The following is a 20,544-nucleotide window of genomic DNA, read 5'->3' as shown; positions in this document are numbered from 1 at the left end:
ATTCCAAAACCTCTAACCATGTTTTTGAAAAATGTTTGTTGCTGAACATTTCCCACACACATATATATATAGAATATATATAGATATAATATATATATATATATATATATATATATAGGGTCCCGTTCGGCACCCTAAGTTATACCACAACACTTTAACAAACGCGTTTTGTCCTTACATGGGTTAGAAGTTTCGGAATGAGCTGATTTTTGGTGAGGATGATCTCTAGGTGAGGAGATCATCCTCACCAAAAATCAGCTCATTCCAAACTTCTAACCCCATCAAAATTGATTTACAAAAAATGGACGGTCCACGTTTTTCAACGTGTAAACATGGGGCTTAACATTTCGGAATGGGCTGATTTTTGGGGAGGATGATCTTTCTAATCATAGAGATCATCCTCACCAAAAATCAGCTCATTCCAAAACTTCTAACCCATGTAGGACAAAAAACGTTTGTTAAAGTGTGTGGTAAAACTTAGGGTGCTGAACATTTCCCACATATATATATATATAGGGTCCCGTTCAGCAACAAACAAATTTAAACAAAACATTTGGCAAAACATTTTCAAAACATGGGTTGGGAGGGTTTGGAATGGGCTGATTTTGGTGAGGATGATCTCTACGGTGAGGAGATCATCATCACCGAAAATCAGCCCATTCCAAAACTTCTAACCCCATCAAAAATGATTTACAAAAAATTGACGGTCCACATTTTTCAACTTGTAAACTGGGGCTAGAAGTTTTTGGAATGGGCTGATTTTTGGTGAGGATGATCTCCTCACCGTAGAGATCATCCTCACAAAAATCAGCCCATTCCAAATCCTCTAACCCATGTTTTGAAAAATGTTTTTGCCAAAATGTTTTGTCAAAATGTTTTGTTGCTGAACATTTCCCATATATATATAGGGGGCGTTCAATGGCCAACTTTTGGCAAACTTTTTGGCAAACATTTTCAAAACATGAGTTAGAGGTTTTGGAATGGGCCTGATTTTTGGTGAGGATGATCTCTACGGTGAGGAGATCATCCTCACCAAAAATCAGCCCATTCCAAACTTCTAACCCATATTTACAAGCTAAAAAAATCGTGGACGCGTCCGTTTTTTGTAAACTGTTTTTGATGGGGTTAGAGTTTTGGAATGGGCGATTTTGGTGAATGGGCTCTTGTTGAGATGATCCTCACTGTACTCACCAAAAATCAGCCCATTCCAAAACTTCTAACCTATGTTTTTGAAAAATGTTTTGCCAAAAAGTTTGCTAAAAAGTTTGCCCTTGATCGCTACCCATATATATAATATATAGGTTCCCGTTCGCGCCACCCTTAGTTTTAACCACACACTTTAACAAACGCGTTTTGTCTTACATGGGTTAGAAGTTTCGGAATGAGCTGATTTTTGGGGAGGATGATCTCTATGGTGAGGAGATCATCCTCACCAAAAATCAGCTCATTCCAAAACTTCTAACCCCATCAAAATTGATTTACAAAAAATGGACGGTCCACGATTTTTCAACATGTAAACATGGGGCTAAACATTTCGGAATGGGCTGATTTTTGGGGAGGATGATCTTCTAATCATAGAGATCATCCTCACCAAAAATCAGCTCATTCTAAAACTTCTAACCCATGTAGGACAAAAAACGTTTGTTAAAGTGTGTGGTAAAACTTAGGGTGCTGAACATTTCCCATATATATATGGGAAATGTTCAGCAACAAACATTTTTCAAAACATGGGATATATATATATATATGGAAAATGTTCAGCACCTCAGTTTTCAGCACCCTCAGTTTTACCACACACTTTAACAAACATTTTTTGTCCTACATGGGTTAGAAGTTTTGGAATGGGCTGATTTTTGGTGAGGATGATTTCTATGATTCGAAGATCATCCTCCCCAAAAATCAGCCCATTCCGAAATATTTAACCCCACGTTTACAAGTTGAAAAATCGTGGACCGTCCATTTTTTGTAAACCATTTTTGATGGGGTTAGAAGTCTTGGAATGGGCTGATTTTTGGTGATGATGATCTCCTCACCATATAGATCATCCTCACCAAAAATCAACCCATTCCAAAACCTCTAACCCATGTTTTGAAAAATGTTTTGCAAAAATGTTTGTTGCTGAACGGGACCCTATATATAGGGAGCGGTTCAGCAGCCCCATTATGGTGCCACACATTTTTAAAAACATGGGTTACAAGCTTTGGAATGTGCTGATTTTTTGTGAGGATGATCTCTATGATGAGGAAATCATCCTCATCAAAAATCAGCCTATTCCAAAACTTCTAACCCCATCAAAAGTGATTTACAAAAATAGGATGGTTCACGATTCTTCAACTTGTAAACTTGGGTTAGAAATTTTAAATGAGCTGATTTTGGTAAGGATGATCTCTTCACCGTAGATATCATCCTCACAAAAAATCAGCTTATTCCAAAACTTGTAACCCCATCAAAATTAATTTACAAAAAATGCATGGCACCATGTGTGGCACCATAAGGGGCTAATGAACCGCTCCCATATATATATATATATGGGGGCGGTTCAAGGGCCATCTGAGAAACCGTCTAAGAAAACTTTCGTTTTTCAAAATAAGGGTTAGAGGTTTTGGATTGAGCTGATTTTTTGCAAGGATGGTCACTATGATGAGAAGATCATCCTCACAAAAAATCAGCTCAATCAGAAACTTGTAAATCCATCAAAAGTGATTTACAAATTAGTGATAAAAAGTGGTAAAAAATCGACGGTCCACATTCTAAATCACTTTTAACGGGGTTAGAAGTTTCAGATTGAGCTGATTTTTTTTTTTGGATGATCTTCCCATCATAGAGATCATCCTCACAAAAAATCAGCTCAATCCAAAATTTCTAACCCATATTTTAAAATTTTATTTACCGTCGAAAGTTTTCTTAGACGGTTTCTCAGACGGCCCTTGAACCTGACCCTATATATATATATATATAGGGTCCCGTTCAATGGCAAACATTTTGGCAAACACTTTTTCAAAACATGGGTTAGAGGTCTTGGAATGGGCTGATTTTTGGTGAGGATGATCCTACGGTGAGGAGATCATCCTCACCAAAAATCAGCTCATTCCAAAACTTCTAGCCCCAGTTTACAAGTTGAAAAATCGTGGACCGTCCATTTTTGTAAACCATTTTTGATGGGGTTAGAATTTTGGGAATGGGCTGATTTTTGGTGATGATGATCTCCTCACCGTAGAGATCATTCTCACCAAAAATCAGCCCATCCAAAACTTCTGACCCATGTTTTGAAAAATGTGTTTGCCAAAATGTTTACCATTGAACGCTACCCATATATATATATATATATATATGGGTCACGTTCCTAAGACTCATATTGAGACTCACATTGCGGGGACACACCGTTTTTGTCTTATATGGGCAAAAATGTTTGGAATGAGCTGATTTTTTGTGAGGATGATCTCTGTGATGAGGGGATCATCCTGGCAAAAAATCATCCCATTCCAAACTTCTAACCCCATCAAAATTGATTTACAAAAATTGGACGGTCTATAATTTTTCAACAAAAATTGGACGGTCTAGAAGTTTCATAATGAGCTGATTTTTGGCAAGGATGATCTCCTCACCATAGAGATCATCCTCACAAAAAATCAGCCCATTCCAAACATTTTTGCCCATATAAGACAAAACGGTGTGTCGCAATGTGAGTCCCAATATGAGTCTTAGGAACGCTGTTCTATATATATATATATATATATATAATTATGGAGGGGACGGATCATGAGACATATGTAAAAATAATGTAATAATATTACTTTTTAAAAATATGGGTTAGAAGTTTCGGATTGGGCTGATTTTTTGTAAGGATGGTCTCTACAATGAGAAAATCATCTAAAAATAAATTAAAAAAATCAGCCAAATCTGAAACTTCTAACCACATCAAAAGTGATTTAGAATGTGTACCATCAATTTTTCACCAATAATTTGTAAATCATTTTGATGGACTTAGAAGTATCAGATTGAGCTGATTTTTTGTGAGTATGATGTTCTTATTATAGAGACCATTCTCACAAAAAATCAGCTCAATTTGAAACTTCTAACACATATTTTGAAAAACCATTATTTGTATATATGTCTCATGATCTGTCTCCTATATATATAAGGGACGGATCATGGGATATATGTAAAAACAATGTAATAATAATAAAGTTTCAAAATATGGGTTAGAAGTTTGCTATAATGAGAAGATTATCCTAAAAAAATATCAGTCCAATCTGAAACTTTTAACCCCATCAAAAGTGATTTAGAATGTGGACCGTCGATTTTTTACCAATAATTTGTAAACCACTTTTGATGGATTTAGAAGTTTCAGATTGAGCTGATTTTTTATGAGGGTGATCTTCTCATCACAGAGACCATCCTAACAAAAAATCAGCTCAATCTGAAACTTTTAACCCATATTTTGAAGAACCATTGGTTTTACACATGTTTTTACGTGTGTCCCATGATCCATATATATATATATATATGTGTGTGTGTGTGTGTGTGTGTGTGTGTGTGTGTGTGAGGGTTATTGAATTTTGGGTAAAAATTTAAATTTTTATCGATCGATTAAGAAAGGATCATTTCATGATAGAAAATACAAAATCTTGATTTGCACAAGACATCGAAGGGGCAATGTGAAATTCTATATAAAAGAGTCAGGATCTGGTGACTTGCGAAGAATGACTCATGGAATCAAGATTAAGCATTTCCATTGTGGCTACATCTTAGAAAGAAAGTAGTAACATAAGCTCATCAACTATTATAATGAGTAATAATATATATAGGCCACCCCTCCCCTTGGCCCCAGTCTCTAATTAGGAGAAGTGGGCGATTGGAATAAGATGAAGAGGAATTTTCCTATTGATAGTAAGCGAAGAGATTCAATCATGTCTAGTTTCTCTTTTGCACCATGAGGCGATTCCCAATTGAACCAATATAATAAGTTGGCAACAACAAACTCAACGACCGCGAGCCTAAATGACATTCCTGGACAACCCCTTTGCCTGAATCCAAAAGGGATGAATTCAAAGTCTTGCCATTTAAAATCAATACTATTGTTGCTAAATCTCTCAGGAATAAACTCCTTTGGATCGTCCCATAATTTGGGTTCCCTTTGAATCGTCGAGGCATTCATGAAAACTTTTGTTTTAGAGGGGATATGATAACCTTTCACATTAGTAGTGATAGTGGACTCTCTTGGAACAAAATAGGGACATGGGCATGTAGTTTCAAAGTTTCTTTAATAACACATTTTAAGTAGACCATTTGATTAATGTCCTCATCATCAACCTTTAATTTCTTTCTAACCACTTTTCTTACCTCCTCCTGTGCTTACTTCATCACATTTGGATTTTTGAAAAGCGTTGCCATAGCTCATTCTATAGTTGTCGATGATGTATCACTTTCATTGTCCTGTGAGATATGGGAAGTAAGAGAGCTTTAGTGATCACTATTCACATAACATGTCTATTTAGTGAGAAAGAAATAGAGATATATGACCATTATCATTGCTTTGATGTTGTCGCGGGTGAGATTGATGCCTATTGGGTTATTCTTTTGAACATGTAACAAAATGTTGACTAAGTTTTTTTTGTATTTTTTGGCTTATGTGGATTGTATTGGGGTGTGGGAGGAGGGCAATCCTTCGCCCTGAGTACATACTATCTAGACTTTTGTATAAAATGTTGCGTATGTGAACACCTTTGTAAAGTTTATTTAGTAATTTGATCAAACACCTATTAAGTATTTCACCAAACATCACATATGCAACATCTTCCAAGACTTTGTTTGATAATGGTAATGAATGATAAATCTAATTAATAGTAGCAAATGTAAAGAAGATGAACAATCACAAAAAAAGGGGTAAGAACACAATATCCATAATACGAGATTTTACATGATTCACCCAAAGATTATGTCGACAGAGGTATAATCGTTTGAGCTCGATTTTACTATTAAGAAAACGAGGCAAATCGATATAAAAAAACACCTCTATCACTTAGCTTCACCTTCTTCTAGATCTCAATCTTCTCAAACCTCTCCTCTCTTGAGTTTTCTTTCTTTCTTTACTCTCTTCTCTAGAAAAACTTAGATTTTGGAATTACAACAAAAGAAAATAAATCCTCTTTCTCTTTTAGAAGTAGCATATAAGTGGACCACTTACATAAGTTATAAGTCCAAATCCAAATCACCTTGGACTGACCCAAAAACACACACACTTGGACCGGGCTCAATTGATTTTGAGTCATACTTCAACATAAAATACACTGATTGTGATTGTTTCGTACACGGAACTTTTAAAACTAGTTTATCTTCAAATTGTAGATAGATTGTCGTTGGAGAGATCCACTAATCAAATATATATGTTGACTTCATTGGATCATTGAAATGGCAAAATAGGCATATTCATGAAACCTACACCTCAATTATTTGAGATATCATATCTTTTCTCATTAAAATGGGAATTGTCAATAGTTAATCTCATAAAAGTTACGTTTTTAAGTGACATTGCCTTGTTCTATTATTCAGTCTGAAGCATTTTTGTTGATGAAGTATTTTGTAATTGAAATGATTGAAATGACCAAATGTATATTGTTTTTTTTTTCTTTTTTTTTTACTAGGCTAGTAAAAAATGACTTTTATAAAAAAGAAAAAAAAAAAAAAGAATACATAATAAATATAAGGGGACATACCCCCCAACATTACATGGTCGAAATCCTTGGAGACCGATAAATCTCCCAAAAACTTTTGTCTAATCAGAAGTTGCAGATCATTCAACAATCCAAACTCTATAAATTCTTTGTTGATCGATCACCGAATATGCCTCGAAATAATCAACTACTGAATTGTTTTCTCTTTAACCATGGAACCACATTTTAGGATATATTCTTGAGACAAGACCAGAATTTATTGAGCGATTCATTCACCTTCAACCGAAATTAAAGATCCTCCTCTCAATGCTCTTACCACAAGCACAGAATCTGATTTAATAATTACATGATGGCCATAGAGGGAAATCCTTGATAATCATTTTGCACGACTGATTAAGAGGCACAATATATAAAATATCGATTGGTACAAGTTATCAAAAGGTGCAATGTGAAATACATAATTTTATAAAATTATGAAGCATATATTCATGGAAAAAAAAAAAACATACAATGCCCGTGAGATCTAGAAAAGGTAAGGCAGTCACCAGGTCAGCACATTCCTATATCTACATTAAACATTGATACTGTGGTTACATCCTAGAAAATAGTAACACAAGCTCATTAACTATTAAAATGAGCAACAATACATAGACCCGGCCCCTCCCCAATCTTAGATCAGGAGAAATGTCTAATTGGAATAAGATGAAGAGGGATTTTCTTATTGACAGTAAGTCCAGGAGATTCTGTCATGTCTAGTTTCTCTTTTGCATCATGAGGCAACTCCCAATCGAACCAGTATAAGAGGTTGGCAACAACACACTCAACGACAGCGAGCCCAAATAATAGTCCAGGACAACCCCTTCGTCCAGATCCAAATGGGATGAATTCAAAGTCTTGTCCTTTAAATTCAGTAGTGTTGCTGCTAAATCTCTCAGGAATAAACTCCTCTGGATTGCCCCATAATTTGGGGTCCCTTTGAATTGCCCATGCATTGATGAGGACTCTTGTTTTAGAGGGGATATTATAACCTTTCACATTAGTAGTGATAGTGGACTCTCTTGGAACAAGCATAGGGGCAGGGGCATGTAGTCTTAAAGTTTCTTTAATAACACATTTTAAGTAGTCCATTTGATTAATGTCCTCCTCTTCGACCTTTGATTTCTTTCCAACCACTCTTCTTACCTCTTCCTGTGCTTGTTTCATCGCATTTGGATTCTTGACAAGCTCAGCCATAGCCCATTCTATAGTTGTCGATGATGTATCAGTTCCACCGACAAACATGTCCTGTGAGATGGGAAATAAGAAAGCTTTAGTGATCACTATTCACATAACATGTATATATAATGCGAAAGAAATAGAGATATATAACCATTATCATTGCTTTGATGTTGTCACGGGTGAGGTTGATGCCGAGCGTGTTATCCCTTTGAAGATGTAGCAAAATGTCGACAAAGTCTTTTTTATTTTCTGGATTATTTTTTCTTTGAGTTAGATGTTCTTCAATGACTTCATCAAAGAAGGTATCTAGTTCTTTTGAAACCCTCTTCAGTCTTCTAACCAAACCAGTGAGAGTATCCATCCATCCCAATAATGGAAACAAGTCTCCAATACTAAAAGCTACCATAAGCCTCATCATCTCCCTTGACAATTCTCCAAATCTGTTTTTACCATCTTCACCTTCATGTTTCTTACTAAGAGCACACCTCGAGACTATGTTGTTGGAGAGAGCAATCACTATCTGACTTAGATTAATTGTTGCTCCCTGCAGAGGCAAACATGAACAACGTATCTTCTCGATCATATTAGCAATCTCTTCTTCCCTTACAAATTTGAAGGCTTGGACTCGCTTGACGCTTAATAGCTCGAGAACACAAACCTTGCGTACTTGCCTCCAGTACTCGCCGTAGGGTGCAAACCCCACATCAGTACATCCATATAAGAGCATCCTAGCGGCAGTCGTATTTGGCCTATTAGCAAAGCTTACATCTTGAGTCTTCATGATCTCTCTAGCCATCTCTGCAGATGACACGACAAGAGTAGGAGTCCAGCCCAAGTGTAGGAGCATTAGTGGACCATACTTTGTAGACAGATCACGGAAAGATCGATGAGGTAGTGTGCCCACCTGATGAAGGTTTCCAATAAATGGAAGTTTGGGTGGAGAAGGTGGAAGTTTTGGGTTCTTTGACGGCCAAACTCGATTGAACCTAATAAGAAAGAAAATAGAAACAAAAAAGAAGAGAAGAATAGGGAGTGAGAAGGCATTGAACTCCAACAACCATTGTTGCATTGGTATCAGACCCATTGTCTACCGATGTCCAGATTGAAACAAAAATGTGCCATCTTATAGTAGCATTTGAGGTTATTAAATTTGTGTCGTGTTACACCTGATTTTCTCTAGTCTTTCCTAATTTTTATTTTTCCTACTTCCATCAAGTATCCAATCATAAGTTTAAAATTCATTAAGTCTGCGATTTTCTCTAGTCTTGCAGCAGCATTTGGGATTATTAAATTCGTATCGTGTTACACGTAGCTGATTTGCATAATATTTATGTTTAGAAATAAAATATTTATCCTTTAATTTCGGTCTGAACTTTGACCGAAGTTATTCAACAAGTCAGGTTTTCTACTATATTTATGTAAAATATTTATCTTTGCCATTGATCATACTCACTATTTATTTGCATTGATGTAGCACGTGTTATGAAAAGAAGTTGCTCGAGATACTTTTAATCAGGGATTTTGAGGACAATTATATGGTGGCCTCTAGTAGACCAATTTTAGAGATGGCAATCCAAGAATAAAATTGTTAATCTAATTTTCGTTTCTTATTTATCATGGTCAATGTAGAACTTGTTGATCATGTATTGTGATGTTATCAACAACACTTCTGATTTTTATTATTTAATTGTTATGCAGAAGCTTAACAAGAGTAAATATAAGAAAGCAAAATGAACACAAGATTTATGTGATTTGGCAAATTGCCTACATCCACAGAGGAGAGGGAGAAAAAAATTCACAATTAACAATAAAGATTATAGACTCTCTATACACAACTGCAAGGAATCTCGTAAAGTAAAAAAACAATAATAAATACCTAAAACTACAATACATATACTCAAAAAAATCTGCCTTGGGCCCAGCCTGATACGCATCGGAAAAGGTCCCTTTTGATATAGTCTTGCCTCTTGAAATCCAAGCCCAACAAAAATACTAAACATCTCACAACATTATTGGATGATATTATAATTTTAAAAACTATTAAAAAAACTTTTTAATTGTAAAACTTAGTCAAACTTATTTGATTGGTGGGAATGATTAATGGTAGGGCCTCATCACCGTAAACGTGAGGCAATAAATATTGCCCTAGGGTCCATGTGAATCTGTATCTAAATTTCCTCTTATCAAATAAATTAAAAGTTAGCATCACTTGATAATAAGAAAAGTAAATAATTAACAAGGTTTCATTAGCTAAAAAGACAAATAGATTAGAAAATGAATTAAAACGTATTTTAATATCAAAGGGGTTATAAAATAAAATATTTCTCGTCCAGCTAGTATTTGAATTGAATAATTCAACACATGCTTAATTGATAGAGTAAACTATATGATATGATTAATTTAAGAAAATTGTTAAACTGACTTCCTAAAGCATGGCATTACGTGGAGGTGTATACATAGTTATAAATGTTTTTTCTCGAGATATGAATTAAAAGTATATAGGGCATCAAGGTAGCCAAGTGTTGTAGGAAGTCAGTATAGAACGGCTCTTAATTTAAAGGGTCTCCCTCCAGGGAGTCCATTGATATTTTTACAAATTCACATGGGGTTAACTTGGAAACCACATAATATATGAATAATTAAGGTTTAAAACTGAGAGAGAGAGAGAGATGATTTGTGAAATTCACCAATAAACAAAATATTATTTATAAGAAGTACATAGTGGTTGCCTGATCTTACTATGCCCACATACATTCACGTTATACAATGTATAAGAGCCAAATCTAGATCACGTATGTTATTCTTATCAAATACAATGTTGTTGAAACACATATTTTATCCTTATCAAGATCAACAGTATCACGTCTCTTAAACCACATCAAGAGCACGTTGATCAATAGCAGTAGCACATCAATAGTATTAGCGGAACAAGAATAACAATTCTCCTTATCCTTATGTGTGGGGGTAAACATGGGAACAGCATAAGGTATGAATGATTAGAGAGTTTATATTCTCTTATATCTTGGAAGATTAATTAAGATGGAATTTTTAATGTTGAAAATGAAGGTGTTTCTTTGATATCCTAGAGATTTAAGATGGCATGTTTTAAGCATAAGCATATAGTTTTGAAAATCAACCCAGATTATCATCCGAGGCACACTAGTACCATTCATGAACGAAACAAGTAAAGGCCAAGATCCCCCCATCTACTTTCTTATTCATAGGGTTGAAAAAACAAAACAAAAAATTATAGTAACGAATGAAAACAAATGTTTCCTCATCTGAGACATCGAGACGACTCAATCCACTCATTCCAGTACCAATCAATACTGATGTGAAACAGAGATTGAAAATCATGGCTTTAAATAGAAAATTCATGTGTTTTTGGGTGTCCCCCCTTTCCTCCGGGTTTAAAATGGGTTGGATTTTAACCAAAATCTGAATTTAGCGGTTTTGATTCCTTTAAGTATATTCAAATTAAAAAATGGGTCGGATATGGGTTGACGTCTCTTGATCTGAGTCAGATCCAAGTTGGATACCCCTATATATCCGAATGATATATCACTTTATAAGTTATATTTTTATCTTTTTTAGGTTATTTTTTCAACCAACAAATATTGGACAGTCGTTAAGACCTCCATCAAAAAAGGAAGGGGTCTTGATTTCAAGTCACACCTTAACTTTGAACAATTCAAAATTATTTGATCCAATCAATCCGAATCAATTAATTCAGTCGAGTCGAGTCAGATCCGAATACGGGTTTGGCACAAAAGGCTTTGGATATGGTTTTAACAATTCAGATATGGATCTAGATCTGGAAAAAAAAAACTCAGATGTGCTCATATCGGCCGAACCCAACCCACTTTAAGCCCTACCTTTCCGCACTTCAATTTTTTTTCCCCCCATCCCACCCCTTGTACAATTTGAAAAATATCTTAGATATATACCCTTGTGTTTTCAAAATGTATTGTCCCTTTGACCTTGTTTCACCCTCTGTCATTTTTTGATTATTGAGACACCCCTCTACCAAATTGGTGAAGATTTGAGATATCCCTGTGTCTTCAATCTAATGACATGTGCCCTTTGACAGTTCTTCCTTTATTGGCGATCCAAACACCCTCATTTTCATCTTGTAACGTTAAAACCTGAATCTTTTTCTTCCTAGTACAGGTCATTTCAAACTTTTCAACCTTTATAAATTTAATATGAGATTAAGTAGGTCAAGTGTTCAAAACCCTGTGATGCACTGAATTCCTTGGGGTCAACCTCTAGGGTTCGGTTGACCCTCAACTCAATCAGTTGCATGTAAGACTTTCCGGGGGGCAGTGCGTGTGACCATGGGATTAGTCTCATCCGCAGGGTGGTGATCGATTGTAAAGCTTGCAATAGAGATGTAGAGATTAAGATTAAGAAATGGACTTTGGGTAAGTCGAATTCGTTCCACAGGGACAATGAGGATTCACGGATTCATTCGGATAAAAATGCCAAAACAGAATTGGAAAACAGATTAGTTTTAAAAACAAAACAAAGTTGTAGTAGAAACTAAATTGAAATCTAAACAGAAAATAAAGATTGAAATTCTAAGAGAGAAGGATTAGAGAGTTCAATGTAGCCTTTTGCAAACCATCCACAATGCAGATTAATTCTGAATCTAACTCAATCCATGTAGCAAGTCATTGCTCATGGATCGGAAAGTGGAGCCGTTTAATCAACGAAAGTAACTAGAAGTTATTCATGTAAATCCTAATCTGATTGAGATTGCTTAATCTATATTCTGATTCTTCACAGAGCATAGCCATTCTTGAACTTATCTAAGTAATGGCTATCAAAGTTGAATCAGAAATATAAGCTAAGGGATCTAATCAAAGAAGAATTTACAGAATATTTAACAAGATAAGCAAGAATAATGAATTTGAAACTACATTAAATGGATGGACTTGCTCTGGCATTATTGAACTCTCTAAGGAGATTCTAGCCACTCATTGCAAGATTCATAATTGCAACAATTAATAAAAAGCAAAGAATATGGGTGAAGAAGATGAAGACGATGATCGATCCGAAATTCTCCTTTTATAGCTCTTCCAACAATTACATAAACAATGAGTGGTTCCTCTTGATGTTCTCACTACACTCAAGATCTCACTTAAAGGAAAATTGCAGAGAATTACAAAGAGGAGAAATCAAAACTTAGAGAAGAAGAGAGCAAGGAGAAGGACCATTCTCTAAAATCAACCCTCAAATTTATAATGTTCGTATTCGGGCAATCGGGTTGACTTTTCGGATGATTCGCTTCAAACTACCCATTCAGTTACAACCACCGAAGCTTCTGTGAAAATCTCGAAGGCAAATTCCTCGAGATGACCGCGACGCGGTCTTGGCTAGCCGCGGCGCGGTGACGTGGCGCCCAAATCGATCAATATTTTTCTAGAAACTTCCTTTCGGCCCGCGTATTATAACCATAATTGTTATTTCTTTTGTTGGTTTCCGAATGTGCCCTTTTCACCTGAAATTAGTAACAAACTATTGTTAGTCACATTAATTTGGGATTTAATAAAATTTATTATTATTTTAAGGGAACTAGTATTTATATGATAGTAATCTCGGTGAAATTACGGTCCCAAATTGATATTATTGGGACCTTATCAGGTGGGGATACATGTGATAAGTAACAACAAAAAAGATTGAAGATGAGGGTAATAAAGTCATTTTACATTAATCTATGATAGAATACCAAGGTCAAGGGGATGTAAATTCCCCGAGTTAACTTTAGCCTTCTCTCATAAAGTAATGAAAATGGCCTAGATGCCCTTTTTCAACCTCTAACATTGAATTTTCTCCCCCAAAATCAGTTATCTACAACATATTCATATTCAATGTTAGCATTACCTATAATTTGCCCCTCCTAGAAGAAAATCCTGGCTCTACCCCGAGATCAGTTGGTTTGACATGTTGCAAAGCAACTTTCAGGTTGTGGGTTCTAGTAAGGGTACATCTTGGTTTGATTTGAAGCCAAATCGGAACCGAACAATCCTAGGCCGGTTCATTAAATGAGAACCATAACCAAACCAAATTGCCATAGAACCAAACCAACCCGAACCGAGCTAAGGTCGCTTTGGTTCAATTTGGTTCTATGGGTTGCCAATATCTTAAACACCTAATTGAATCAACATATTTTCACTGAAAATAAATAAATATGAATATGAAATCTCATATAATGAGTCATTATTCTATTCATCAATAAAATAAAATCACTAATGTATCCATTAAAAAAAAGTCAATAATTTTTCCATCAATTAAAGAAAGTCATTAATCCATTCATCCAAAAAATGTCAATAATTTTTCCATAAAAAATGCATATAGTTTATTAAATAGATTAAGAATATTTATTTAAAATTTTATTGATATAAGGATTCCGTTCTCGTTTTAGTTCGGTTTTATACAAGGCATGAACCAAGAACTGAACCAAATTGGCCGGTTCTCTACTTTGTTAACCCGGAATTGAATCGAAGTTCATTATAAATTGAGCCAAACCAATCCAAAGCTCTCGATTTGGTTTGGTTTTCGGTTTGAACAAAACTAAGTTGCACCCCCGAGGTTCAAGTCCAGCTTACCCATCCCAAAGAAAGTGTTTTTGGGCTTTTGCCTAGGAAATGAAGATAAGAATAATTTCATCATTTTACATTACGACATTAGAAGAGTTTCTCAATAATTCTCCAAAATTTGGAAGGTTACGTCCATATCACCTTTAAACAGATGATATTAGTTTTATTTTAGGAAAGCAACTGTAGGTCTTCCCCTTGATCATAGTTGATATTGTACAACTGGAATGAAAAGTCCCAAATAATTTAAACCACTTCATACAGTAGAGACCCATTGTTCTATTTATGTTGTTATTTCATTTTCATGGAACCTCACAAACCCAAACCTTAGCTTCTGCAAGCACTCATGATATCTCAACACAACATAGAAAAATTAATGAACAACACCAAGAAACCCTTCCTGGTCGAGATCTAGTCATGTTGTGGTTTGTAGAGCTTGGTAGTACCAGTCAACAAAGAGTTATTGTAAATTAAGCCACGCCATCACACTAGTCGAGCAAGTCAACAAGAAAGTATTGTAAATCAAGAGGTATAATAGAATTTTCCCAAGAGTATTTTCATAATTTCATTAATATTATGCAAAACACTAGTTAGGTTTACTAAAGTATTTATATTTCTCATTTTGGTGAAAGGGTGTAATCTATAACTGTGAGTTTTCTCTTCATAGTGGAATCGATGCGATCCCCAGATTTACCTCAATCTTGAGGGAATCATGTAACATCTCTGTGTTTTTTTGTGTGATTGCATTTGTCTTTGTTTTTCGATTCATTTTCTTATTCAATTGCACCTGTTTTCTTGACAACCTTTTAGGTATTTGTCACATTTTTTTTGTAAGAACATAATAATATATATGGTTCATATTGCATATACATAATGAATTGAAACCAAAACTAGTTGGAATATTGATTTAAGATCACATATTGTCATTGAGATTTAGTATTTTATGTTATTCCTCGTTTCACTTCATCAAGAAATCTTAATGAAATCACATCTGGATTGAATTAAGATTCATTTCTCTTTATTAATTTATAACCTCAAACGAGGTTTGATGCATAACCACAAACTTGAGATGGGAGGAAAAACATAAGTTTCATTGAGATCAATACAAGAGAACCTTAGGAATTCCCTGCGAGAAACCCATATGCAACTCTTAAGCCATCATCCAACTCTTAACCCCAATCCTAAAATCAAATCTCAACCGAACCTCCATCAATTCAAGGTATATTAATCAAGGTCAAGGTTTACAAATCCTCAAAAAGTCATGTACACCAAAATGGATATATGTCACCACCACAATTAACCTCCTAAATTTAATCTAACCATACTTCAACTCATCACCCCATGTTCCTCACATTCTAGTAAAAAATCCTAATATTCTCTACAATTTTAAAATCCCATCACTTCATGTCCCTCATACCGTTCTTTTACTTATTAAAATAATCTAATTTCAAAATCCTATCATCACTTCATGCCGCCTATGCTCATCTTCCACCTAATAAAATAATCCAAATATTCTCTTCATCCCATACCCTCATGTCCCCCTTCCACATGTCATTCATACATTCACCTTCTCAAATCCTAAGATAAATTTCATTTATATCCTCATACAATTGAAAAATCCACAATGAAAACAAAATTAATGTCATTTCTATTTATTTTTAGGATTGGACAATTTTACCCCAAAATCCATCCTCTAACTCTATATAAACCCCATATTTCTTCAATCCAACTAATACTCTCAAATCCCCTTCTCAACCTAAAATTTTATAAAAATTCCTACACATCTCTAAATTCTCTCTCTCTCTCTCTCTCTCTCTCTCTCTCTCTCTCTCACTTTTCACTTCTCCAAAAAGATTTAACAAAAATACACCACTAAAAACTCAATAAGAACAAGAACAAGAAACAAGAGGTCAAGCCCCAAGGTGGACTAGATTAGGAATTATGTAGTTAATTTCTCTTTTTTCCCCTCCATTTTCCTCTTCTTTAAAACTTACTTATTTTTGTAAAATGCATTTTAAGACAAGATATTATGGGACTCCATCTCTAAATGAGGAGACCTTCTTAATCTAAGTCGAAATCAATGTTCATCCCCATTTAATGATACAAACATTTTTCTTGAATCTTTTTTTCTTTTTATTTTTTTTAAAAGAAAATTGTCATGTTTCTAAGGTTACCAGCTAAGGTAGAAAGGGAGAGGTGCCTAACACCTTCCCCAACACTTAACCGAACTCCTTACCTAGAACTTTAGATAGATTGATTTTCGTATTCAATTTCATGAGTCACTAATTGCTTTAAAACAATTTTCAAGATAATTAACTGGGTGACCATTGCAACTCATTTTCTAAAAAATAATGGTGGCGACTCCAAAACTAATGTAGTATTGAGGTTCGCACGATGAATTTCTCATGTCCACATACATCATATCTATTCATTCGGTATTACTGAAACAAAAGTTGGCATTCTTTAAACTAACAATTATCTTAATTGGATGATCCCAACCGTCTAAAATGATATAGACTTTTCATTTAAAAGAACTTTGTTTGGTTTGATTGGTGAAACCAACCCTTATCATACTCTTAAGGACTATTTATTGATATTGATGTAGCATGTACTACAAAAAGAAGTTGCCAGAGATACTTTTTATTAGAGACTTCGAGGACATGTACGTGGCGTCCTCTTATAGACCAATTTTAGAGATGTCAATGGACAAGTAAAATTGTAAATCTAATTTTCATTTCTGAGTTATAATGGTACTCAGTGACGTTGCCTTATTCTATTATTCAGTCTGAAGCATTGTAGTTGACTACGTAATTTTGTAATTTAAATGACCAAATGAATTTCAACTTTTTTCCCTTTTGTTTTTGTTTTTGTTTTTCTATTTTTGCTAGGCTAGTAAAGAACGATTTTATAAAAAAGAAAGAATACACAATAAATATAAGAGGGCATCCCCCCCCCCCCCCCCCCCCCATTCACTACGTAAAAACTGGAAAATTTGACAAAAAAAATTGATGGCCAAGGCCCTAGGATTTTAGAAACTGAATTTTGATGGTCTAGGACTATCAAAATTCTTGATGTTCCCAGATATGACGGCTTAGAGTTGTCGAATTTCTCCCATCCTTCATTAATTTGATAGTTTCGGCCCGTCGAAAACAAAAATTTGACATTGAAAATTTTGACTCCAATTTGACCCCTTTGTCCATCGAATTTTATGAAATTTGATGGCCTAGGACGGTCAAATTTGGGCCTTTTTCACATTGTGATTGCATTGATCGAAATCCTGGGAGACCAATAAATCTCCAAAAAACTTTTGTCTTATCAAAAGCAGCAAATCATTCAGTAACCTGAACTCTCTAAATTCTCCATTGATCATCGAATATGCCACGAAAGAATCAATTACTGAATTACCTTCTTGATAAACATGGAATCATTTTAGGATATATTATTAAGACAAGACCAGATTTTATTGAACGATTCATTCACCTTCAATGGAAATTAAAGATCCTCCTCTCAATGCACTAACCACAAGCACAGAATCTGATTTAATAATTACAGATGGCCATAGAGGAAAGTCCTTGATAATCCTTTTGCACGATGGATTATGAGAGGCACAATATATAAAATATCGATTGGTACAAGGCATCAAAAGGTAGAATGTGAAATACGCAATTAACTATGGCCATCAGTCCTATATCCAGATTAAGCATTGCTATTGTGGCTACATCCTAGAAAATAATAACATAAGCTCATTAACTATTAAAATGAGCAATAATATATAGACCCGCTCCTCCACAATCCTAGATCAGGAAAAGTGAGCAATTGGAATAAGATGAAGAGGAGTTTTCTTGGTGACAGTAAGCCCAGGTAATTCAGTCATGTCTAGTTTCCCTTTTGCACCATGAGGCGAATCCCAATCGAACCAGTATAAGAGGTTGGCAACAACAAACTCAACGACAGCAAGCCCAAATGACATTCCTGGGCAACCCCTTCTCCCGGATCCAAAGGGGATAAATTCGAATTCTTGCCCTTTAAAATCAATAGTGTTGTTGCTAAATCTCTCAGGAATAAACTCCTCTGGATTGTCCCATAGTTTGGGGTCCCTTTGAATTGCCCATGCATTGATGAGGACTCTTGTTTTAGAGGGGATATTGTAACCTATCATATTAGTACTAGTAGTGGACTCTCTTGGAACAAGCATGGGGAGAGGGGGATGTAGTCTCAAAGACTCTTTAATAACACAATTTAAGTAGTCCATTTGATTGATGTCATCCTCTTCAACCTTCGATTTCTTTCCAACCACTCTTCTAACCTCTTCCTGGACTTTCTTCATCACATTTGGATTCTTGACAAGCTCTGCCATAGCCCATTCTATAGTTGTGGATGACGTATCAGATCCACCAACAAACATGTCCTGTGTATGAGAAATGAGAGAGCAAGCCTTAGTCATGATCACTACTCACATAACATGTATATATAATGAGAAAGAGATAGAGATGTGACCAATATTATTGCTTTGATGTTGTCTCTGGTGAGGTTGATGCCGAGCGTGTTATCCTTTTGAACATGTATCAAAATGTCGACAAAGTCTTTTTTATTTTCTGGATTATTTTTTCTTTGAATTAGATGTTCTTCAATGACTTCATCAAAGAAGATATCTACTTCTTTTGAAACCCTCTTCAGTCTCCTAACCAAACCAGTGAGAGTATCCATCCATCCCAATAATGGAAACAAGTCTCCAATACTAAAAGCTACCATAAGCCTCATCATCTCCCTTGACAATTCTCCAAATCTGTTTTTACCATCTGCACCTTCATTTTTCATACCAAGAGCACACCTCGAGACTATGTTGTTGGAGAGAGCAATCACTATCTGACTTAGATTAATTGTTGCTCCCTGCAGAGGCAAACATGAACAACGTATCTTCTCGATCATATCAGCAATCTCTTCTTCCCTTACAAATTTGAAGGCTTTGACTCGCTTGACGCTTAATAGCTCGAGAACACAAATCTTGCGTACTTGCCTCCAGTACTCGCCGTAGGGTGCAAACCCCACATCAGTACATCCATAGAAGAGCATCCTAGCGGCAGTCATATTTGGCCTATTGGCAAAGCTTACATCTTGAGTCTTCATGATCTCTCTAGCCATCTCTGCAGATGACACAACAAGAGTAGGAGTCTGGCCCAAGTGTAGGAGCATTAGTGGACCATACTTTGTAGAGAGATCATGGAAAGATCGATAAGGTAGCGTGCCCACCTGATGAAGGTTTCCAATAAATGGAAGCTTGGGCGGAGAAGGTGGAAGTTTTGGGTTCTTTGACGGCCAAACTCGATTGAACCTAATAAGAAAGAAAATGGAAATAAAAAAGAAGAGAAAAATAGGGAGTGAGAAGGCATTGAACTCCAACAACCATTGTTGCATTGGTATCAGACCCATTGTCTACCGATGTCCAGATTGAAACAAAAATGTGCCATCTTATAGTAGCATTTGAGGTTATTAAATTCGGGTCATTTTACACCTCAACGGGTCGACCCAAGTGTGGTATTAGACCAATTGTCTACCAATGCCAAGGTTTTAATTAACCAAAATGCTACTACTTACAGCAGCATTTGGAATTATTAAATTCGTGTCGTGTTGGGGTGACATTGGATTTACTGCAGTTCTGACGTGGAGGTACACACATAACCGTAGGCCCAACTAGAGCTAGCAACGGATCGGTTCCGTAGTGGATCAATGCCACTCCGATCCGAATTTTTTAAAGATGTACCCGATCCGAATGGATTAATGAATATGTGAACCAAATCCGATCCATTTCATTTCATCCTTAACCCAAAACCGATCTTGTCCAATCTGAAAACATGCCTTATTTTCAAATTATCAATGTTCAAATTTTTTTTAAAAACCTACCTTTCTACTACAAATATAGAGGGAAATAAAAAAGACTAAAACGTTTAATTTATATGTATCTATATGAAATTAAGAATAATAATTATTATTATTATTGAAATATGTTCGGGTTGGGTTTTTTTCAGATCGGATTGGGGTAGATCTGAATCTGA

General features: G+C 35.4%; 2 protein-coding genes across 2 annotated transcripts; both read right to left on the bottom strand.

Moving 5' to 3' along the window:
- Nucleotides 1-7,349: 7,349 nt before the first annotated feature.
- LOC147400966 (cytochrome P450 71A1-like) lies at nt 7,350-8,956 on the bottom strand. Its single transcript, XM_086441545.1, has 2 exons — nt 8,044-8,956; nt 7,350-7,958 (listed from the first exon to the last, which is right to left on the bottom strand). Exons 1-2 carry the CDS (start codon nt 8,737-8,739, stop codon nt 7,350-7,352), a joined length of 1,305 nt encoding a protein of 434 aa, XP_086297671.1. The 5' UTR covers nt 8,740-8,956.
- Nucleotides 8,957-17,788: 8,832 nt separating this feature from the next.
- On the bottom strand, nt 17,789-19,897 carry LOC147400965 (cytochrome P450 71A1-like). The gene is made up of 2 exons (XM_086442033.1): nt 18,989-19,897; nt 17,789-18,899 (listed from the first exon to the last, which is right to left on the bottom strand). The coding sequence occupies exons 1-2, from the start codon at nt 19,682-19,684 to the stop codon at nt 18,291-18,293; spliced, it is 1,305 nt and encodes a 434-aa protein (XP_086298159.1). The 5' UTR covers nt 19,685-19,897; the 3' UTR covers nt 17,789-18,290.
- Nucleotides 19,898-20,544: the final 647 nt, after the last annotated feature.

This window comes from Akebia trifoliata, chromosome 5 (assembly GCF_017979445.1).
Source record: "Akebia trifoliata isolate Shusen 1 chromosome 5, ASM1797944v1, whole genome shotgun sequence".
Taxonomy (NCBI): domain Eukaryota; kingdom Viridiplantae; phylum Streptophyta; class Magnoliopsida; order Ranunculales; family Lardizabalaceae; genus Akebia; species Akebia trifoliata.
Note: the sequence above shows the minus strand (reverse complement) of the source record. Positions and strands in the feature narration are given on the sequence as shown.